Raw genomic sequence first — 23,702 nt, 5'->3', positions numbered from 1 at the left:
TTCTACTGTTTATTCAGTCCAGCATTGGCCGGCTAGGCTGATTTAATCAACTCAATATGCAGCAAGTAAGGTAAAATTATTTCTGAATGTGTGTGTGTCTGTGTGAGTTTGTGTGTGTGCTGGCTTTTTTCTTTTTTTTCATATTATTCTTGTGTTCATGTGTACAGTATGTGTTCATGTTTGTATAATAACTGGAGCATATGAAGAGAACTGAGGACATTTTGTGTTCAGCTTTGGAATTCCAGGTGTTTTGAAATATTACGCCTATGCTGTGCCTGCCATGTATAACGACTGTTCAGTGTGCAGACTATTAGTCTTCTATGTGAGGTCCTGAGTTAGAGCCCTCTGGCCTTAAAACTGCAGAGAAAGCTTTTCATGTTTCACTCCTGTTGACGTGACACTGCCCCCTCCTGTTCACACGGCAGCCTGCACCAGGACGCTGGTTGTAGCCATGGCCAATGGGAAAGTTGAGATCTCTGTGTTGTGCCATCCCACCTCAGTGAGTTTCTTGTGTGTAGACGGGGATCTTTGTGCTTTGCATGGGGTTTGTGACGTCAGGAGGCTGTGGGACTCCTCGCTATGTGATGATCTCCTGCAGGGCAACAAACTGGACTTTCCCTCTGTAGGCGGAGCTTCAGCTGTGGGACTCACACAAGGACAAGGACCCCTCTAACCCTAACCCCCCCCACCCCCCATCACTCCCTCTCTTCTGTCAGGGATCTGAAGTTTTTGAGGAAACGCTGCGCTGATCGGAGCTGGAGCAGCTTCTGTGATGGGCTTGATCAAGTTTACATGTGCGATCATTACGAGAGCGCTTTTCGTCCTGGTCTCCCTGGTCGGGGTCTGGAGGGTGACAACGGTGAAGGATGACCGCTACTGGCTCCTCACCATGCTGTTTCTGCCGCTGGTGGTTGAGATGATTGTAACTCTGAAGAGGCGAAAAGGAAAGGATTACAAGTGGTAAGACGAGCTGCAGGCAACTCAGAGTTCATTACATTGTTATTTGGAGTATACAAAAGGGGGTGATGATTTATATGTGTGTAAAAGTTCCTTAAACTCTTTGGTTTGAATAGATTTGCAAATGTTGACACTGGACCCCCCCCCCCCCCCCCCCCCCCCTTGCCTTGACCCCATCCCCCAATTCCCTGATTCTCCTGCATCCTGCTTGTTGCAGTTGCTATTGTTTAACTTATGTTGGGACAGTGAGGATGGGGTGGTACCCCATAATAACTCATACTGCAGGAACACAACTGCCCTCAGCTCTCAGCATGGATAAACTTTAACAATATACATGCTCTCCTTCATTCATTCCTGACATGTATAGTTGCTAAAAAATCAGTAATATTTTAACATAGAATCAAGTGCAAATCAGTGCAAAACAGTGCATAAGAATGTGCATTGGTTCAAAGACACGCGTACATCCACCCATTCAATCCATTATCATCCTGTTCAATTATTTAGTGTTACAGAGAAACTGATTATCGTGTAAGACTCTGCTGAGAGATTTAACTGAGGGTGAAGTGGCATTGAAACATCCAGCTATAAAGCCTCAAATAATTCTTTGAGTATTGATTATTGCAGATTACTTTTCCATTGTATAAGACAGAAAAGGCCGTCATCACTTCCCAGACTCCAATGCAACACTTAGAATAGTTTTGCTTTGCCAGGCTAGCAGTTCAAACCACAAGCATATTGAGTTTACTCACTTTATCAGAAGTGTATTATTTTCCATCAACTGACTATTCAACAATTCAACTATCAATCAGCTGGAGCATTAATTCAGGGCACCTTCCTGACCTGTTGTTGAAGAGCTGTTGGTTGTCTTGCAGGTTTTCTCCTCCTATCTTTCTGTTTCTCATCAGTATTATTCCCTCCATCTGGCTCTTGGAGCTCCACCACCGACTGCTCACAGTCAGCGAACCTGTCAAGGTATTTCATGCCAGAAACAAACATTTTTAGTTAGTGTGTAACTGCATAAAACAACCGTCTTCATACTCCCAAAAGTGAAAACTAACTAATGGCAGATGTTTGTGGGTGGGAAGGTTTAAAAAGCTCCATGCTCAGCTTAATACATCTAATTCATATCCCATTTTGACTTCATTAAACGTGTGTTTGCTTTTAAACAGGAAGGTTGTATTTTATAACTAGAGCGAGAAGTGCAGGTTGTTTTTAAATTCAGAAGATGAAAACACTCCTTCATCTCTTTACAGTGCAAACAGTTCGACTCTTATATTCGTAGTGTGGCGACTGTGAATGAGACCATGAGAAACCGCACGTACCTGGAGGTAAGATTTGTGGGTACAATGTTTTTCTTGGTGTCCTAACACTACAGTTTGGATTAGGAATAATATATAAGATGGTGGCACTAAACATTGCTCTAATGTCAACGGAAAGTGATTCTAACTCACTTGTAAATTGCTTTGGATAATAGTGTCTGCGAAATTAGTCAATAATGGAAATGTAGAATGGAGAACCAATTTCTCAAAAAGCTCTCAGGGGAGCTGCATACACCCTTCATCTCTTTCTTTTGTCAAATTTTCTTTAGTGTGATTCACAATTTAGTCAAAGCTCTTACTCATCATCACCATGATGCTGCCTGGGAAGTGAGACTTCAGGAAATAGAGCTCAGGAATATAAATAGTCATAGTCATATTTATAAACTAACTGAACAAACACGTCAGCTCTTCTTAAGCGTTTAATTGAATAGCTATAGCAAAATGTCCATTACATTTAGAGTTTAACTGTTGCCATCTCCTCAGTGGGTTATTGAAATCCTGATTCAAAGTCAGTGTTAAGAGATTTACTTGGTACCTTAGGTAGAGATTTTCCCCAATTGCTTGTTTGGATTGAGAAAAGAGGAGATAACCACAAACCTTAAGGGATTAAGGGCCCCAGTCTTTAGAAATTTAGAAAGCGCCCATCAATGAGTAAATAAAGTATGTTCCCACAATTGCAGATCTGGATTCTGTTAGAGACCCCATCGCTTCCTCATCTCTATGTTGAGATAAGGCCACTGTGCAGAACAAACAGGAAGTCTAAAGAATCTGCAGCGTGAAGACAAAACAAATCAATTTAAATTAAAGTAAATTTTGGCTCTCTTGCCATTGCTCTGATTTTTTTAAATGCTTGGGTGTATTTCAGTTTTGCTGTGATTAAACCTTAAAACCTAAAAAAAGAAAATTGTGAGTCCTTTAATCATTGAATTTGCTGAAGACATTTGTGTAGGAGCAGGAAATCATCAGGCTTTATACCAAAGTTGAACATCACAACAAATACATGGAAAGTTTTTAGAACCAGGAAGAAATCCACTGACTGTGCCAGATATTCCAGCCCACACATTAAAGCAAAGTAGTGAAATACTATGGTCCCAAAAACAATCGCAAAGCCTAAATCAAGATGATTATAAATGTCGCTGATGTCAATGTGATCTCATGGTAATATGAACCATATTTTTGCTTTGCTTTATATTAAAACCAGACTGATTGAATTCAGTCCCCAAAGCTAGATAGTATGCTCAATCATAAGGGTATTACATATGCATGGAAGAAACCTTGAAAATGAATTGAACTCTGACCAAACACCGGACACAATGTTCGCTTCAGAAAAGCACACTGAAACAAGAACAAGTCCTTTTTCGTAGCAGTTGCTCTCATTAACTAGACAGCTCCGCGCCTAACAACAACAAACTGATAACTGTATCCTATACAATTATTATACATTATCATCTTGTGTTTCAAAACTGCTGTGGCGTGCTCTGCAGGCACTGCACACTGTACTTCTCTCCCTGTCACAAAATAAAAATCATTATAGCAATTCAATAGTAATCAAAGCATTTTATTTTTCTCACTGAGATAATACAAGGCAAAAAATAAATAAATAAACAAATCCACAGCAAATGTGAGGCCGGGAAGTCAACATTATCAAAACAAGCCATCTAAAAAGGAAACGACAGACTTCCATTGCAAACTGCCGCGTACAAAACAGCAGACATCTTCACATGTGAGTAACAATTAAATAAACCATCACGTTCACTTTGTTACCACAGCGGGTAACCTCATGAGAGGAGATAGTTTGTCTGGTTATTAAACAAACCAGAGCTAGGCCACCACCACACCCATATCGCCCAGGGGAATTAAAGTACTAGCGGCTGCATTCCTCAGTCCAATACCATGTTTCAACTGGAAAAACTAATTTAGAAAATTGCTTCTAAAAATGTAATACAAAGAAGGAACGATGAATTTATCACTCAAATGTGTATCTATTTTGCATATTTCTCTGCTACATAGAGCTTCAGGTTTGACCAACATCTACTAAAGGCATGAGCAACGGAAAGTCGGAAATTATCCAGGAGACATCTTTGGTGATTTAACAGAGCAAGAGTTCAATTTAGAATTAGAATATCAATAACTTCTAAATTACATAAATATTGTTAAATCTAAATGTATAGAATGGTATTCATAATAATAATACCCACAAACAGGTTGCATTGTGTGAGCTGATAATTTGTTGAAAAGATGCACTCATCCCAAAAAAAACTAAACAAAACAAAAAACTGTCAACAAAGAAGCAACTTTGAATCTCTCCTTTGCTCAGAGTATTAAGCAGGACTTATCATCAGTCTGTGCCAACGACTGGATCCTCGCTCTCCATCAGATCCTGCTCATCCTCCTCATCGTGGGGAAATGGCTGCTCCCTCTTGGAGGCGGAGTCACCCGTGACGAGCTCTCGCAGCTTCTGTTAATTTTTGTTGGCACGGCAGCAGACATACTTGAATTTACTAGTGAGACACTGTCAGATATCAAGTGGGTGGCTTTCCATACACTATTGTCTGTTTTTCATAAATACGCTTCACATTCTGTGTATTTGCTTGTATGTGAAATTTTCACCTATTTTTACGGTCACGTTACCCAATCTGTGTTCCCATATTCTGTAACTGAAGTATTGATACTTTTCCATTTGAACTAAAAAAAATAGCATCCCATTGTTTTTACCAAAACTGAAACTTTTACTATATTCTCCATATGCCTTTTGCAGAGACAGCGGTCCTGAGCTTGTCTATATCATTTTAGCTGTGTGGACTTGGAGCATGTTGCAATTCCCACTACATCTGGCTGGTCAGTATTATTTATGTATTGAACTTTTGTGCGTAGTACACAGTTACAGCCATATATTGTTGTGCATAACGCCGTCCCATCATCGAGAATAGAAGCAATTTATTTTGACTTTGGCAAAACATCACTAAAGTGAATAGCATCCACAGCAGTGCTGAATGTTGTTATTTTCACTGAAATCACTTTCTCTTCTCTTCCAACATTTTCAAATTATTAACCTGAAAATCTGTCTGACATTTATCAGGCTTGGTAAGGCCCCTATTTTCAGAGCTATGCAGCTCTAAAAACAGACTTTCCATTAAAAAAAAAAAAAATCACTAACAGGAAACATGTGCTTCAGAAGTTTGGAAGGAAATCCAGTTTTAATTACATAAATACTTGGAAAAGCCAGTTGATAATAATGAATAATTACCATTACCTTTTGGAAAGAAATGCATACTACACTGAGACATATGGAGAACAAAATAATGAGTTTCCTGAAAGAAAAAAACACATTATAATTGTTACATCTGGTGCATGCAGGAATAGAATGCCAGAGGCTGTGATTTCTAAACAAAGACAAACTAATGAACAGGCACAAATCGAAAGTCAAGTAAACACAGAAAGGCCAAAGCTCAATAAGTGGAGGGCTTTTCTGCTACAGCGTGTCAATCACAACCACATACATACCCTGATTTATTGTCTGTTTTCCTTTAAATGGGAGCATAATTTAAAAAAATAAAATAAAAAAAGAACATCATGTTGTACAAGACTTGAAACTACTGCAACTGAAGCCGTAAACCCAATGGGAAAGTGTTTACTAAGGTAATAAATAATTGAGAAGCAAGGTTATTTTCCCACAGACTTCAATACAGCCTTCTTTTTACAACCAGTATAACCGCTCTCTATGGTTAACAGACAGAATGCCCTTAGATAAAAAGGTATGTCCACTTTTATATTCAGTCTGTGGACTGTGGCTGATGACAACAGGTGTTTGATGGGCAGGGTATTCAGCTGGATGGGAATAAGGAGGACAATGGAAGGACAATTGGTGGATAAATATTTACTAGCCTGAGGGAGAGAAAATGTGGTGGAAAGGAAAGGAAAGGAAAGGAAATATATAATGATAGTAATATGATTGAAAAGAACATAAATTATTAGTGAATCGATGAATTATTTAGAAATGGATGCTAAGTTTCTTTACAAGGATTCTCTTGTGCGCATCTTTGCTGTGAAAATGCCTTTGCAGCACTAAGTGCCTGAATGTATAGTGCTCACGCATTCTTACACATTAGGCTGCTTTTCCTTCAATATGTAATGCGTGTGTGTGTTTGCCTACTCATTGTGTTAGTGTGGGGGCGCGGTCAAGTACGCTATGTTTGAATGCCAAGCAAACACAAAAAGTGTTGACATATAGTCGCAATGTGCTCATACATCTGCATCCAGCAGATTGCAAATTTTATGTGTCTAATGTCCGTGTTACTCATCCAAGCCTTAACAACCTTTAATCTCCGATGGTAGATTGGAATCGGTGAATTGTCTCAACCCCCCCATCAGATGCATTCAGTATAGTAATGTTAGTCTAACTTTAGTAACTCATAGTTGGACCCTTTTCCACAGTCTTCCATTACTGTCACCGCCCTGCAGAGTCAAATATAGCTAAGTCTTAAATCTGATTTATATTTGGACTACAATAGTGTAATTTTTGTTATACCCCATCTATGGTCAAACACACGGTCAGTGCATTCTGTGTAGAAAATGTGAACAAGCTCATTTTCAGTTTCTGTAAAGCTTGTAGGTTAAACAAAATACAAAATAAAATTACTTATTTGTCTCTATTGTTAAGTTTTAGACCCGAACTATGATTTGGCTAAGTGTTTCTTTTACAACAGAAACCAGAAATATGTAGCACTGCTCTCACTGGGAGCCATCTTTCAAATTGAACAACGTTTGTTGAACTATGTTCTTTCTGTGTGTTGGTCTCTCTATTATTAAAAGTGGTGCCCACCAAGCCAAGCGATGTGGGTGAGCAGGCCAGCCAGCGAACGTCCATCTTGACTAAACACAGCACAGACATGTGGAGCATCATGGAGGCCTTGTTCATCCAGGACGGGCCTTTCCTCGTGGTCAGGCTCACTGTCATGACTTACTTCAACATCTTCCACCAGATGCTGGGTTTCTTCACTATCAAGAACTTTCTGGTAGTCATACTGAACATGTACAGGTTGATTGTTATATGCGAAAACTTCAGAACTTCCGGCAGTAGGACCATCGAGGACATTGCTGTCCCATGAGATGGATGAGTCTGCCCAGGGGGGCCAACAGGGAAATGAGATGGAGAGATGTGACATCCAAGGTTGCAAATGCTTCCTTCCCGTTTTCTTCTGACACTATATTAAACTCAGAGGAATCAATTAGCTGTCAATGAATAATGCTGCTGGGATCATTGAATTTTGTCTTTCAAAGGAATTCTATGTTAACTGTTTCTATTGACCAACATGGATTGGACTATAAGTGTACTTCAAGCAGGAAAAGAACTAGCCTTTTTGCGTATTATATTTCAAGCTGCACTCAGGTAAAACATGAATTAATGTTTTTTATAATGCCAAAGAATCAGTATTATGACCCTCTATGCAAAGACATTTAGAGGAAAAAGGGAAGTACTTTGTTTTTTTTTTTTATCCCAGATATCCCTAAAATAGCCAGGCCTCCCTGCTCTGTTCTGTGATCTTAAGATATTTTGTAACAGCTTTTATTTATGCCTTTATGTTGCCTGTTGTGTTCTTCATTTGTATTGTTGCTGTGTTGTACCACAAGGTGACACTGTAGCGAGAGATGAGGAACTTGACGTGAGTAGAGAGAGAGTGAGGTTTTTTTTTATTTTTTACAAGTTGGCTACTACTCAACAACACATTGTTATTTACTCTTGCCTTCCATGTAAACGGCGCCTGTTCAGACTCTGGCGTGTTTCTTCGTTCATGGGTCAACACAACATTGCAGATGCACATATCACAGATAGGCTATGGCGTCTTGTTCCAGTAATTCCACGAAATCACATAATAAATTATTTGCGGATGTGTGACTGATCAGCAAAACTTGACAGTGTAAACAACATTCAATGTAAGATTTAAAAAAAAAAAAGAAAAAAGAATAAAGGTCAATTTTCCAATGTGGCGTTTTAATCCTTTGGCAAAGAGAAATGTGATATCAACAGGCATGGCCTGCTGTCTCCTCACTGTGGCTGTGAGAGCATTTACTGCTGAACAGATAATGCTACATGGTGACAGCTTTTCATGGTGAATCAGTGACAGACTCTGTTGCCTCATACTCGCTTTATTTCAGGAGTTGCATCAGAATCAGCGTTCATTTCATTCGCAGTCTTACTTTGTCTCTTTAGCACTCAGATCTGCTGAGAAACACCAGAATTTAAAACACAGGCTTTGAACCACTAAAGATGTGAATAAAATGTGTCGCAGCAGGAGAGTTGTGCACACGTTTCACAACTACTTTCACAAATAAAACAAAAAACACAAAAGACAAACTGTCTCAAAAAAAGTTCAGTCAACACTAAAGCATTTGGGGGATTCGGATTTTTGCCACCCAAAGGACCAACCCAGGAGGGAGGTGGGTGTCTCCGTCTGCCCCAGTGTCCTGCCTGATCTCAGAGAGGTGTCGTCCCAGATCAGTCCGGGTTTCCGCCCTGGGCCGGGGGGGTAATATGACGCGGTGCATGGGGCGGGGCTTGTGTGACTGTGAGCTGAGTCCGGTCACGCCCCGCCCCGCAGGTCGTCGCACAGGTTGAGCTCCACGCTCGGGTGGGGCTCTTACTTTGTGTTATCGTGTGTTTCAGCTGTTTTATTCGGACTGAGGACTCCGATCTTCGCGGCGAGGCGCTCACTCTCTCTCACACGCACTCCGATCGTCGGTCATGTTCCGCTGTGGGATCGCCTACCCCCGGTGCAGGTGGATCGTGCCCCTGCTGCTGCTCTTCGCCATTGTTTTTGACATTATCGCCATCGCCGCCACCTCCGGATGGGTGGAGGACGAGGACGCCAAAACCGACTACGCCAACATGTGGGAGCGCTGCCGGGGCGGCGACGACGACTGGGACTGCAAGTCTCTCCATGAGTACTGTAAGTGCACACACACACACACACACACACACACAGTCACACACTTCGGCCCTGTGCAGGCTCAAATACACACTAAGAACCGGGCCACAGCAGGACACTCCGCCATAGGCAGGAAGACCTGGCTCAGACCCGGCCTCTGTCTCAGATTGTCGAAGGATCGACCTTCGACACACACCCAAAAAGTCCAGGCTGAGGAGGGAGTGAGGCCTACTCTGAACTTTGTGTACTAGCTGATCCTTAATCCTCTCCAGCATGAATAAATACCAGACTCCTAACAGGTGAATATTCAGGAGTTAGCAGGAAGTAGACTGCACCAGTGGATAGAGGTCTGTCTGTGTCTGTCTGTCTGTGTGTGTGTGTGTGTGTGTGTGTGTGTGTGTGTGTGTGTGTGGACTATTCACTCTGTGAGGGATCAGTAACAGCTTATATTATCCCAATAGGGAAAATTCAACACAAAAACTGGTGAGGTAGAATGAAAATGTCTGAGAAAAGTGCTAGACTTCCATCTATTGTGATCCCTCACGTAAAGTCACTCAAAGTCAAAGCATTATGAAATGAAATATAAAAACTGAAGGGGTTGGTTTCTTCTCTAACTTTTTAAATGTTAGAGTAAAAGTTACAGTAAGTCTGCATGGGAACAAAATAACGAGGGGATTAGGGAGGGTGTGTTTCATATAGGTACTTTACAGGTGTGAGCAGGATTATTTCCATAACCTACTATTTCCTAACCTATTCAGTGGCCTTTACATCCCACATTGTTAATGGGGCAAAGTTAAGAAAAAGAAAAAAAAGAACCGATTAACCACAAGAATGGACTCAGTATTATTTAATGCTCTTTGATCTCATTAAAACTGAAAGCTACTTTTTTCATAAAACTGCTTTTGTAATGTACTATCTTTTCTCCTTTATCTCATTTTAACATACATGGAGATTTAGTATGTGCTGTGGGCTAGTGTCATATCAGACTGATGCCGTTTCAGATAAAATCTTATGAGACACATTAGACACTGGCAGAGCACTTCCTGCCATTAAACTTTGCTCATGAAAAGCAATCTTCCTGTTGTTGTTGTTCTTTCCTTTCAAGCTAGTGTTGTGACTAGAAGTATTTCTAAAACTATTACCAAACACATTTTTTTTTTTTGCGATTGTCAGATAAATACAGGGATATTATGCACGGCCTGTGAACTCCACTCCATCCGAACAGGCTGAGAGACAGATTGTCATAAAGCTGGATATTTGTCAGACGGGGTAACACAGATCAGGTTATTTATAGACAAACTGTAAATGAGTTTCCTTGCCGGTTAGTACTAACCCATAAGGAGATGTGTTGAACAATAACTGCGAGCACAGTAGCTCTCTCTTCTCACTCCTTCTCCCTCCCAGGTTTTATTTAAGTTGTTTCACAGCCGAGACGGCTCTGTTGTCCTTACCAGATGCTATGGAAGCTGCCTCACTAAACGCGCATACCTCCATATTGTGATCTGTAGAACATAAATGTTCTGTGAGATATGGGAAGCATTATAGAGTTTCTGTCCTTCATTTTGACCAGTGTGCACACTGCAGCACTGCACGGAGCGTATACTATTGCCACTGAAGGAGGCCATTTCACAGAAGGCCTCTGGGGCGTCCTTTAGCAGAGCTATAATGAGCCAGTATTTCATGTCATTCCGATGTGACTATATAAGTTGAGTGAAAGCCCTCCAAAAACCAACCTCAAGGCTCTTCAAAGTGGACCTTTGGTAATCCCTATCAAGCTCTGGTACAAATATCGAATAATCTAATATTGTTCAGTCAATTATTTGATGAAGACAAAATCATACTTGCGTGTCTTTGCAAAACTGAACTGTCGTCCAAGCAGGATTTCAATCAAAAGTAATTTATAGCATCACTCTCATCCATACCGGTGGACATTTGTTACTATTTGTAAGCCTTTAGGACAAATGTAAAAGTTGAGGATTAAGTTTATAATGAATATTTACAGTCCTTAACATAAGCAAAGGGTAGTGAAGCAGAAATTTCAGATCTGAAATGTACGCATCTGTTGAAATAGCTTTAATCCGTGCTTTAATCTCAGCAAAATTTGAGGTGGTCAAACAAAAGACAACCACTGCTGCCAGAAGTCCACCAGCTGGGTGCTTGATGCATTTTCCCCCCCTGAACTTTCTCTGAGTATTCGTGTATCACAGCTGGTGAACCTGTGACTGAGGAAGCAAACAGTATCTGTACAGATGACGTGTTCGGGTACAGGGTGTAGAGAATGCTGGCATTGGACCAAACAGACCAGCTATCATGCTGTTCAGGGTTTTTCAATGAAAGTGCAGCTGTGATGTATGCAACAGGAATAAAGATGTTTTTGTCTTACATCATCTATTACTAGGCAACCCGTCAAGGATGGGTAGTGCCATATGACGTTATATTCCATGAGACAGTAAGAACTTACGCCCAAGCAGTTATATCTAGGCAGCTATTCCTTTCGTGTTTGTGTGTTTGATATTTGATTTTGATATTACTCTTGCATCACATCATGAAATAAAAACCTTAATTTTATTTGGAGGATTAGCCAAAAGCAGGCCTTCCTTGAATTTTAAATTCAGTTATGTAAAAAATTTTCTTTTTCCCATATAACTTTGGCAATATCAAGTCACCCTTTTAATTATTAGTGAATCTACCGACCATTTCCTCAATTTATAGTATATTTAGAAAATGTCACAGTAGTGAAAAAGCGAGTTTAAAAGGACATGAAATTAAAATTCTTCATTTTATTCAACAGTCAGTTGAATAAAAAAAAATATTAATTTGAATGAAAATGACAAAGAAAATCCTTAGACTCCAACCACAGAAAAATAGAGGTTAAATGTAGTTGTTAATATTCTGTTGTTTACTAAGTGAATGTCTGAGCTCTTAATAGGAGATTTTCTGTCACTCACTCCCACATGAATGAACACTGACCGTCTCGGTCGCTGGGCAGTTGTTCCATCAAACTCTTTTCAAATATCAACTTGATCCCTGCTGCCTTTTTTCTAAGAGGTTTGATGAATATGATCCTTCCCAGTTTTAGGACAAACCCATTTGATGCCGCTGAGGATTTAAACAGTATGTGTGGGGAGAGCTGTGTGTGTGTCTGGATTTGCAGTGGTCGTCATTAAGCTTGTTGAAAAGCTACACTTAAGATCCCGCTCCTGCATCTGAACTGACTTGGTTAAAACAATGGGTGCAGTTTGTTCAGAAGAGGAAAAAGTAATACTGGACAGCTGGATGGAAAAAAAAAATGGAATCAGGTTGGGCAGCTCTATTGCTAACCTGTGACACAAACCCACACACCCAGAGAATTTCAGGGCGTATACTTTAAGTATACAGCATTTCTTAATGTGGAAGGAAGCAAACACAATGCGGTTAGGACATAATACAACAATGGTAGCTGTAGTACACATATGACCAACTCTAAGGAACACACACTGAAACCTGACATATTTGTCTGGACTGTTAATAACAGTTTATAAAAGGAGATCCTGTTTAAGAAAATAAGTAGGAACTTCAAGGACTCTAATATGAATGCTTTCTTGTGTTTGTACATAAATTTGAATATTTTAATTTAAAATCCAAACATGCATGTGCCCACCTCCTGGTTGGAAATCACTTTCTCTGATTTATCACTGCAAACAATGTAGTGAACACACATCTTGAAGATATTCAAATTTACCACAGTTGATGAGTAGTGACTATCACAAAACCACAGTTGGAATGCTAAACTGATTGCATTTAGCATTTTGGTTTAAATCTCATGCTTAACAACAACTCTACACTCATGATATTTTGACTTCAGTTCTTAAACCTTACAAAGTGGTAAGCTGGTGCCCACCCTAATGTGAGACATGATTTTGGTTTTTGGGAAAGTCTGACTTTTCCCAGATGGCTGATATCGGTCACATGCTATTTAACTGGATAGTCTAATCTGTAAGAGGAATGGCTCAAATAAACTGTGGAAGAAGCTGCAGTCCGTCAAAGTAGTCTTCTGTTTTCTTTATTTGCTACTTGGCCTATGGCCATGTTTTAGGCCACTAGTTCCACTTGACCTTTTTTTCCCCACATCAAACTTTTAAAACAACATTATATTGTTCTTTTAGCACATTTGTTGCTTTTGTCCGCATTTCAAAAACTGTTACTTTCACACTTCAACACTAAGTGTAGTGTAACACTTTTTATATGTTGAAACTCAGGATGAGTCCTGTTTTGTAAAACTGGTGAAGGGTGAAGGGTACACGGTGAAACGAAGAGGAACAGTGTGCTGTTAGTGCCTTGTAGGCTAGCTAACATTATTATGAGTCAAAGAGACGCTTGAACCAGTTGAACTAGTCTGAGGCGGGTGCCTGTGTTCCAACAAATGCCCTACCTGCCTCAGCTTGAGGCTGTTGTCACATCATCTACACAGAGGCACAAGTGTGAATAATTTAGGGTGTTGGCTGATCCAGTAATGGTGAATTAGGTGTAATAGTGCTGGAAAATCAGTGAATTATTCCCGCTCACATGTAGAAATATGGTAGGAGTATCTGCATAACTGTGAGTTCAACTAATCATTTTTATATGTATACTGAAATCCAACTGCATATACAGACAAGAATAGGTTTTTATTTGAATCCCAGTAGGGCATATTAAACATGTATCAAAAAAGTGTTTCAAGATGTTTCCGAAACAAAAAAAGGCTATAGATCCTAAAATCTGCTGTACAAAAATCAGCAGCTTCTTGGGATGGTTTGCACAAAGACTACAGTACACTTAAAATTTGTCAAGCCTTTTGTCTTGGTTTCAACCAAAAAGCTACTTGTGGGAGTTCCTTGCTTCACAGTGGTGCTGCAAGGTAGTTTATAATTATAGAAGTGAGACACTCAGGGAGTGTCAGGGAGTGACAAAGAAGGTGTGTTGTGAGGGTGGGGCTGGCGGGTGTGTGCAGCAAGTAAACAGCCCCCCCTCCACACACACACACACACAACCACCCCCCCCTCCCCCATTCACAAGTCTTGCCAAAACCATGCAGCACGTGTGGAATGTGCCACAAGTTGAAAGCAAAAGATGCAACAAAGACACAGACACATTGCCTTTAAGTGTTTTATTTTTATTATGGATAACCAATACTTCCACTCTGTTCTTTTCCATGATTTTTTTTTTAAGGGAAATAGCTCAGAAACTTAACTGCTCCTTGTAGAAGGTGTAGCTGTACCGTACCGTCGCATTAGCCTTTGGCCCAATCTCTGCAGAGCACTTGAGGCTGCTGCCGTGAGGTTCACTGAAGAATTCACAAATGATTTTAGTGAGAAAATCAAGCTGAAACTATGAATGTTTCTCCACTCAGGAAAATCCCTCATTTTTTTGGGAGCAGTTTTCCAAACTGTAAAAACATTGTGTCCACCAAACTGGTAGACATAGCAAAAATGTTGCTTTACTACTGAACACCATGTACAGTTGAGTTTGTCACAGGATTTGAAACATGTACAGTGACCCAAAGGTGATCATGTCTTTACAAAACAGATTGCAAGTAATGAATTGAATGTTTATAGTTTCTATGTGCTAGTATGTAACTAATTTGTTTGTGTGTGTGTGTCCGCTTTCAGCTTGGGCCCAGGCAGTGGCTGCTCTAATGATCATCGGCCTCATCATCCTCATCATCGCCTTCATCATCTCCTGCGTGGCTCTGTGCTGCTCACTCAACATCAGTCTTCTGCCCCTCATAGGAGGACTGTTGATTCTTGTTGGTAAGATACACAAAAGCCACAATAACATTTGAGAGTCATAGTGGTGTATTCAGTGCTAACTAAATTAACTGAACTGTGGCTGACAATGGACACACCTCATGTTTTACCACTGCTGTGCATACAATCCTGTCCTCAGAGGATGCGTTCAGACTTGCAGTTGTTTGAAATTTAACCGCAGTGTCAGGCGACAGCATCAAGGAACCTGGTCTGTTTAACAGTTAAACAGACCAGGTCGTAACATTACTTAACTTAACTGCTTTGGTATTTAGATGTGATTTTGAGATATGCCCATCTGTGACTCTTAAGACTTCAATTTGCTGTGGACACTGTTCATTGGGACTACAGTTTACTGAAGAAAAGGGCTGTTCACAGCTCTGGATTATAGTGGCACATCATTTCTTCACGTTGTGGTTGTGGCAGGTATCTCAAAATCTGGTCAGGCAAAACAGAAACTATCTGCATGATACCACTCTTTGTAAGCATGTCTCGGCATTTGTGAGAAAATGTTACATTTTGGGATGGATCTTTGGTAGGAGTTGATAATATGGAGCCATGAAAAGGAAAGGTGTAGGAAAGGACGTGAGGCTGACATTTTCGGGGGAAGGAGGGGAGGAGTACTTTTGGTATGTTGTTGCCATGGCTGTGACTGGGTTAGCCTGTTTATTTGACTAAGTCAGCACATGCAGACACAAACGCATGCAATCATTCAGCCTATCCCTGCTGACTGAAAGGTGAAGGAGCCAGTCATACGTCACAGTGCATCTTAGAGTCTGTTTTAAATGTGCCAGAGGGTATTTGGTTCAGTGTGAATTTAGCTTGTGCACTGTTGTAACTACACCCGAATGCATCACTTTACTCTTAAAAGTGAGTCATGCAAAAGTCAGAATGTAGAATTATAGAGATTAGAAGGGAATAATTATTAAACCTCCATTTTCCTCTCTGTGAACTCAATTGTCACAATTCAATTGTCAAATTGAGTTATGACCTTTTGAATGGCAATTTTTTTTTTTTAAATAAATCAATTAGTGGATCAGTAATAAATGGGAAGCAAAAATATAAAAATTTATATTATCAAATATGAGGATTTCATCAGACATAATAATAATCTGCGCATGAGTGGAATTAGTTGTTTGGAGAAATCAGCAAGATAAAAAAAAAAAAAAAAAAGACATTAAACCCCTACCTAACACGTTATCAAATGAACATGACATAAGAGTAATTTCAGCGAATGGGATAGAACAACATTATAATCATAAAGTGCTGATAAAATCACCTTCATTCTCTGGAACAACTCTAAGTCCTGAGAAGCCATGAGGCAATCTGATACAGACCAAACTCCTCCTCCGCAGATGTTGATATGTTGATGTAGCTCTTACACACTCTTGTGAAGGTATTTCCACACCCAACTGTTGATGTCAGTGTCATCTGTTTGTCCAACTACCTCCGTGACTAACCACAACAGTTTCTCATCCTCAGTAGGATTCAAATGAAAACTAGCTGGGCAGCACAGCAGCATAGTGGTTAGCGCCCCACAATAAGAAGGTTGCAGGTTCAGTTCCCAGGCCAAATCTGTTCACCAGCTTCATCCTCTGAGCAATGTTTTTCTACATGATTTATGTCTGTTGAGGTGGTATCGCATGCTTGGTTACATATTGAGGGTTAAGCTCATGAATAAATTACCAATAAGGATGCCCTCTTCATTTTCTGTCAGTTTTATCACAACAACAATACATAGATTTTTAGGGTCTGTGTGTACATGGGCGATGCCGTAAAAGCAAAGAAATGTCAGTATTTCCTAACAATGTTCATCTGTGTGTTTTTTGCAGTGATTCTCCAGATCATTGCTCTGATAATTTACCCCGTCAAATTCAACGAGCAGATCTTTGAAGGTAACTATTACTACACCTGGGCCTACGGTTTTGGCTGGGGCGCCACCATCCTCTGCATCGGCTGCGCCATTCTCTTCTGTTGCCTGCCACGCTATGAGGATGAGCTGACAGGTCTGGCCAAGACCAAATACATCTACAGCTCTGCTTAAAGACAACACCTGCACAGCCACCCAACTCCAGCCATTTCTACATTTTATTCTTCAGTGTGACCTGTGCTGGCCGCTAAACTTTTTTACACTATCACTAAAGAGCCATCATGGCTTTGCTAAGTCAGATTTGGGGAAACCCTGCGTCCACCATCCAGGAAATGAGGGATGATTCATGTATGGAGTGGACTGTGGATTGGATGTCACGTCTGCAAAAAATGTGTAGACCTGTATTTTAGATCAAGTCAGAATCTTCATGGTATTTTTTCACATTCTGCATTTGAGTAAAACTACTCCTTTGTTTTATCTGTGCTTTTTTTTTTTTTTTTTAATCTGTAACTCTCAATGCAAAATCACCCAAGTGCACTTAACCTAAGAGATGTCATAAAGTGTAAGGAATAGCCTTAGCCTGATTTATTCTGATAATCCAATGCACAGGATACAAAATGAATCATCGATCATCATCTGGTTTTGTCCTGTGTGTTTCTTAGTTTTTCTGTTTTTCTTTCCACGTGTTGTTCAATATGGTTAAATTGAGATGGAAGCAAAGGATCGGGCTCGGAAGCTGAATGTAATCTATACCTCTGGAGGTTTATCTGTAGTTTAACAGTTGTTTGCACCTTTTCATGCATTTTAAAAGATATGTAATTCTCATTTGCTGTTTTACTTTTGTAGTTTTACTGACTTATTACCAAAGGGGTATAACTGTTGGAGTTTGAGTTTGTGTTGTGTTAAATCTGTTTGGAACACTACTAATAATAACTACTAATAATTGAGTAGGCACAGCTGGATAAGTGATGCCAAGGATGAAGAGGTGTTTGAACCTCTAGATGAGTTCACATGACTCACAAACTTTAAATATTTACTTTTTCTTTATAATGTATCTCCTTCATGAGATCAGTTATTTTAGAGTATATGGCAAAAAAATAAATAAATAAAAAGTATCAAGACCTCTCCAGTACAGTCCGAACTTGTGTAAGCTGCCTTTAATAATGATGTCACATGTCAATGTTTGGTTGAAAGGGAACAATATGAATTCAGAAGCTCACTCTGTGTTTTTCATACCTTTCAATGGGGTTAAAGGCCAACTGAGTTAGAAGCATCCAGAGAAAAGTCAAATATTTTTCATTTAAATTCTCTGAAAGAAGTGTGGATATCTTTCAGTTACATCATTATGGATTCCTAAAAAATATTTGCTGGTTTGATGAGACACTTCTGATATACTGTGTCAATCTTGTGCCTTAAATTCTTCAGTGTCCAATTCCATAACCCAACCTATGCTTTTATTATCTGACTTGGAGTCATTAAAAATGTTTTTTTTACACTGTAACGTGAGAATCTGAGGTTGGATTCAGGCAGGCATATACCAGAAAGTTGTTTGTCTCAAAGTTGAGCTGAAAGACATGCGATTATCTACTGGAATGAATCTTCCGGCTTTTTTGATCATTAGTCACTGTATGGGTATATACTGTTCTGAAGTTATTTACTGTCACCCACTTCTACAAATCACCCAGCAATTTTTCTGCTGTATTATGAAATGATTATTTTTGGTAGTCTGTGGATTTTTATTCAATAAAGACTTTCTTTTTTTTGACCAGGTTACAATATCTGATTATTTACTTTCCTTACCATGCACTGACCATGTTCAGTTTTAGAGGAGTAAAGAGGGTGATGGAGGAGGTGGAGTTTTCAAGAGAGGGTTAGAATAAAAAAAAAAAAAAGAAATCATAAAAAAATTTAATTTAACTTTTTTCTGTTGCAAACAATGTCAGTGAAATCAGACATGAAATCCAGCTGCAGCATACAACTAGAGCCCAAACTATCTTAATTTACATATCACATGTTCTTCAGGCTCTTTGCACAATTAATTTTAAATAATGTATACTGTAAACTAGTCCATGCTTTTGTAACTTCTAGGCTGGAACTCATTATCTGGATGTCCAAACAAATCTCTGAAAGGCCTTCAGTTGAATCAGAATGCTGCTGCATGAATATTAACAGGAATTGGAAAAGAGATCACATCTCTCCTGTTTTAGCTGCTCTTCTTTGGCTGCCGATAAAATCCAGAGTAGAATTTAAAATCCTTCTTTTAACAAATAAAGCTCTTAATGGCCAAACTCCAGCATATCTCAGAGAGCTCATAGTTCCGTCCTGTCCTTGTAGGCCACTCCGCTCTCTCTGGTTCCTAGAGTCTCAAAGAGTAAATCTGGAGGCAGATCTTTCAGTTATCAGGCTCCTCTTCTATGGAACCAACTTCCAGTATCGGTCCGGGGGAAGGACTCTTGCAATTTTCAAGACCAACTTTTCTGTATGACAGAGCTTATCGTTAAAAAGTGAAAGTCCTTCCACTCTTAAACCCTCCCTCCCCTCTCACTGCCTCTCAATCCCTGTTTCTCCCAGTGTACTGCATTCACTGGTCTCTGTCTCCCCCAGTTCCTGTCCTCATCCTGCAGGTGATGAATCATCACTACCCCATGTTCCTGCAACGCCTGCAGCGCCCATATCCTCATGAATTCCATGCAGCATCATGTTCCTGCCTACACCTGTTTTGAATAGTCCCTCCTCCTGCTCTCTCTCTCTCCCTCCCTCCTTCTCACCCCTCACTCTCTCACTCTCAACCCAACCAGTCAAGGCCCCCCCACCCCCTGAGCCTGGTTCTGCCCAAGGTTTCTGCCTCTTAAAGGAAGTTTGTCCTTGCCACTGTCGCTAAGTGCTTGCTCATCGGTGGATCTGTTGGATCTCTTTAAATCATTTTATAAAGAGTTTGGTCTAGACCTGCTTTTTATGTAAAGTGCCTTGATGTAACTTTGTTATGATTTGGCGCTATACAAATAAATCTGATTTGATTTGATTTGAACTTACTTATGGTTTACATACATATAGGAACTGTGTGTGGGAAAGTTTTTTTGGCCAATTTGTAAGAGTTCAGAAGAAAGGGAGAGGGACATTTGTCTAGTAAATGTTTCCAGCACAGCTATTTGTCAGTTCAGCTTTGGTTAATGCACAATAGGACTCAGACGTAGTTCAGATGTGATTAACCTGGTAGAAACAAAGAATCTTGTGGAAAGCCCCTTTATGCAGCCAAAGCGATTGGCGAATAAAGAAGGCTCACCGCAGATGTAGGTGGACATGTTTCAGCTTAACAATTTGGTTCTTTATGGATTCTCATTTATAAGAAAGGAGAACAAACAGGTCATTAGCATCAATTTTGTTTAGTTTAGAAGTAACATAACCCTACAAACCCAAACTTTCCAAACTTTCGAGCATTTGTGTCGTTTGGGCACTACGTTCCCTGCTGGTTGCACTCGTGAATGACGTTGCCATGCAATGTACATAGTGACGTCATGCGCGCCTACTGGAATTGGTAGGGGAATCATTTGCAAAATTGGAAAACAGTTCCAAGGAACTGAAACACTGGGATCCTGTTCTCAACAAGAACTGGTTTTTGATTCCCATCCCTACGATCAAATGAAGATTTCATGGTCATAACCTCACAGGATTCACCACAAAACAAACCCCTGGTTAACCTCAATGGGGCAAAGGTCGCAATTTGCAGTGTTTTCTGGGACAACCTTCAATAAACTGATGAAACAAACTCAACCTCTTAAAAATGATTGAGAGGAAAGAGGGGAGAAGCGCAAGAGACACCTCATGGTCCAAAGCATCCGGGCCATTTTCAAATATGTTGAAGAGCTTTTTGTGGTCGAGTGGTGAAAAATACTTGAGAGGCTAAGTCAGCGACATGATCTCAGTCTGAACCTTTAGCAAGCTTGACTTCATATGTATTTGTCCGATTATTTTACGTCTCTGGCTGCCACATCAATATTATTCTTTCAATGTGACCGCAGAGACTTGAGAAGTTTGATACAGTAACAGTGCACGTCAAAATGAATGTGGGAGCATCGTAGCCAGGATAACAAAAATGCCCGTATTTTTCTATCTCAGTATTCCTACGTTTACACTAACAGGGATTGTAATCAAACACACAGAGGAATGTGTGTGATACTAACAGATTCACAGATGTGAGTCATGAATTATTACTCCACACACCCAGAGAGCCACACCCTGGGACAGGCCTGAGACTAAAACTTTGCTCAGCATGTCCTGGCAGTGCTTGTTTCTCTGTAAAAAGGGAGGGGAAAGAACAGAGTTCAAGAGAAATAAAATGACACAAGGGCGTGGAATATAGTGAATGGAAATGAAAGAGGCAGTAAAGAGAAATAAACGTAAAGAAATACAAAAGATGAAAACGTATTTTCCTCCACACCAGACAATCTGACTGTACTTTATTTTACTAATCTGCCACAAAGCCAGTTCAGCTCAGCTCACGTACAATACTTAAATATGAATATTTACAGTATATAGAAATATTGTAGCGTAAATGTTTGATGACTTTTAATTAATTAATTATTTAAAATTTAGCTTGAAAACATTGTTAGAATAGTTGCTGATTACTTTTTTCTCTGTCATCTTATAAATTAGTTCTTATAGCTTTGAGTTCACAGGCAGCAAAATGGCTGCAATATAGCAGCAAATACACCCCAAAACAGGATTTGCTCCAATGGAAAACGATTCAACAGCCAGCAGATGGCAGCTCAAGAGCCAAACAAACTCATACAAATGAACAGCAGCAGCAGCAGTAAATAGTTAGCTTGGTGAAATAGACAGGCGATCTTCAGCAAACTGAAGTAAAGTATGTGCAACTCAAGATTATTCTGAAGCTCTGGATTTGAGGGAAGCTTCTTTGTGTCTTTCCACCTCTGGTTAGTCAGTTTCTGCTTGGTTTCTGGTCTTCTCCGTGAACGCCACTAGAGGTCAGGCTTGATCGGTAAATCAGCCTCCTTCCAGCCATCTAATCCAAACTATCTCCAGGCTCATTAGACCTCACAGATATGTCTGTCAAGTAGCAGCCACAAAAGAGAAATATGACAATAAAACAATGTGAAGTGGATGTCAGCACTAACCCCTACACAAAGCTGTGTCAAGTGATTGTCAGTGGGGGTTGGTTTCGATCCGCCTCTGAGGTGCTTTCCACTGCAAAGAAGAGCCAGAACACTGAGATGTTCCCCGCTGCAGTTCTCCCCAGGGTTCTCCCCATTGTTCTGCCACCTCATACCAGGAAAGGGCTCCGAGGCTTTTGGGGCTCTGATGGAACAATTTGGGTTCATAAGTCACTCTGAGGGACTGGCCACGCTGTCAGAACATGAGAAATATATGACTTTTAAGGATATACATAGGTGCTTATAGTCAGACATATATATTATTATAAAGTACCTGAATTAGTTGATAAGCCCTGTGACTTGCCAACATGTTTGTGGTTATCGTGAACCTAAATTCCAGTAAAAAGGTGAGAAGAATGTGTTGTGCATTCATATATCGACATATTGTATATCAATTGAAATGATTTTCATTCCAGGGAACTTCTCAGATAGGGCAGGTCTTAACTGCGTTTTTCATGTGCAAGTTAGACTGAAGAGGTTCATGTAGCACAGACATGCTTTTGGTTATTTTTATCTTAAACAGCAAAGAGATAGAAACAGGAAACACTGGAAGAAGGTAAAAGATGACATGAGATATGCCCAAGCTGGATTCAAGCACAGATATATATGTGCCACTTACACCAACTGCATCACAAGGTGCTTTGGGCAAAGCACATCTGCTGTACACAATGAATAAGAACTGAATTAACAAAACTGGCACCCAGGAGCCAGAGCTGATACTGCTTTTTTTTTTTTTTTCACATTTTGAAGGTTATGATAGGTCAAGTCTTAGTGAGTCAGACTAAACTAATGTGTTATCATGTTTCCAAACATCTAGCACGACATCTGCTTTCTTTGCAAGATGATAAGTTGGTCAAATGCCATCAACATGTCTAAAGAACAAACAGTTTTCACATTTTTTTCCCATTATAGTTAATTTTTTTTTTTTTACCAAATGCAATTTCAGACATCAAGTCACACATACATTACACATTTGGATCAAAATACACACTTTACCTATGTTCACTTTTAAAGTTTAGAATTTAAGAATATTTGTTCTTTTTGTTTTAAGAACCATGTTCTGCACCACAGCTGAAATACAGTAGCTGATGGTGTGATATATGCAAATTGCAATAGGCTTTTAAATTAGCAATGATGAAGGAGCAATGCCTTATATTTTATGAGCATATATGCTTTGGTTTTTTAGTTATCACAATATATTCCCACTCACTGTGCACTGCACCTGAACAGCTTGAGAACAATACACTTGCTAGATTCAGCCAATGCACAATAGTCATGCTGATTAACATAAAGAAGTGTTTACATTTAAGCTTCAGTAATTATTGTAAAAAAACACAAACAAACAAAACAAACAAAAAAAAAAAAAACAGGTATAGATGCTTGTAAAAGGTGTTTGGTGTGTTTGGCTTTCAAATACTTTCATCAGGGTTAGGGTTTCAAATTTGATTAGAAAGTAAATATTAGACTTTTTATATTTACAAATTGAACTGAAGCGTTCCCGGATTTGTCAGGAAATTTGCAGTACCAAAGCGGCTCAGACACAACATAGGACTGTAGTCTGGCAGGTAAGTGTAATATCCAGGAACAAGCTTGGAATAAGTAAAACTCCAATGATATTTTGGGGGAGTCTTTTAGAGATTCCTTTACATGAGCCATGTTGGATATGGACAGCAAGGAATTGAACCACCTGGTGATTT

General features: G+C 39.8%; 2 protein-coding genes across 2 annotated transcripts; both read left to right on the top strand.

Moving 5' to 3' along the window:
* The first annotated feature begins 631 nt into the window (after positions 1-631).
* LOC115055372 (transmembrane protein 26) lies at positions 632-8,244 on the top strand. The gene is made up of 6 exons (XM_029521115.1): positions 632-960; positions 1,830-1,929; positions 2,211-2,285; positions 4,594-4,802; positions 5,035-5,114; positions 7,089-8,244. The coding sequence occupies exons 1-6, from the start codon at positions 773-775 to the stop codon at positions 7,382-7,384; spliced, it is 948 nt and encodes a 315-aa protein (XP_029376975.1). The 5' UTR covers positions 632-772; the 3' UTR covers positions 7,385-8,244.
* A 615-nt stretch (positions 8,245-8,859) lies between these two features.
* perp (p53 apoptosis effector related to pmp22) lies at positions 8,860-18,604 on the top strand. The gene is made up of 3 exons (XM_029521467.1): positions 8,860-9,223; positions 14,830-14,970; positions 16,797-18,604. The coding sequence occupies exons 1-3, from the start codon at positions 9,019-9,021 to the stop codon at positions 17,006-17,008; spliced, it is 558 nt and encodes a 185-aa protein (XP_029377327.1). The 5' UTR covers positions 8,860-9,018; the 3' UTR covers positions 17,009-18,604.
* Positions 18,605-23,702: the final 5,098 nt, after the last annotated feature.

Source organism: Echeneis naucrates, chromosome 15, assembly GCF_900963305.1.
Source record: "Echeneis naucrates chromosome 15, fEcheNa1.1, whole genome shotgun sequence".
NCBI lineage: Eukaryota > Metazoa > Chordata > Actinopteri > Carangiformes > Echeneidae > Echeneis > Echeneis naucrates.
This window is presented reverse-complemented; position numbering and strand designations above follow the sequence as displayed.

Coding starts and splice junctions, on each gene's coding strand:
- LOC115055372 (XM_029521115.1), top strand. CDS start 773: ATGGGCTTGATCAAGTTTACATGTGCGATCATTACGAGAGCGCTTTTC. Junction 4,803..5,034: donor GAGACACTGTCAGATATCAA/GTGGGTGGCTTT, acceptor TGCCTTTTGCAG/AGACAGCGGTCCTGAGCTTG. Junction 5,115..7,088: donor ATTCCCACTACATCTGGCTG/GTCAGTATTATT, acceptor TATTATTAAAAG/TGGTGCCCACCAAGCCAAGC.
- perp (XM_029521467.1), top strand. CDS start 9,019: ATGTTCCGCTGTGGGATCGCCTACCCCCGGTGCAGGTGGATCGTGCCC. Junction 9,224..14,829: donor CAAGTCTCTCCATGAGTACT/GTAAGTGCACAC, acceptor GTCCGCTTTCAG/CTTGGGCCCAGGCAGTGGCT. Junction 14,971..16,796: donor AGGACTGTTGATTCTTGTTG/GTAAGATACACA, acceptor TGTTTTTTGCAG/TGATTCTCCAGATCATTGCT.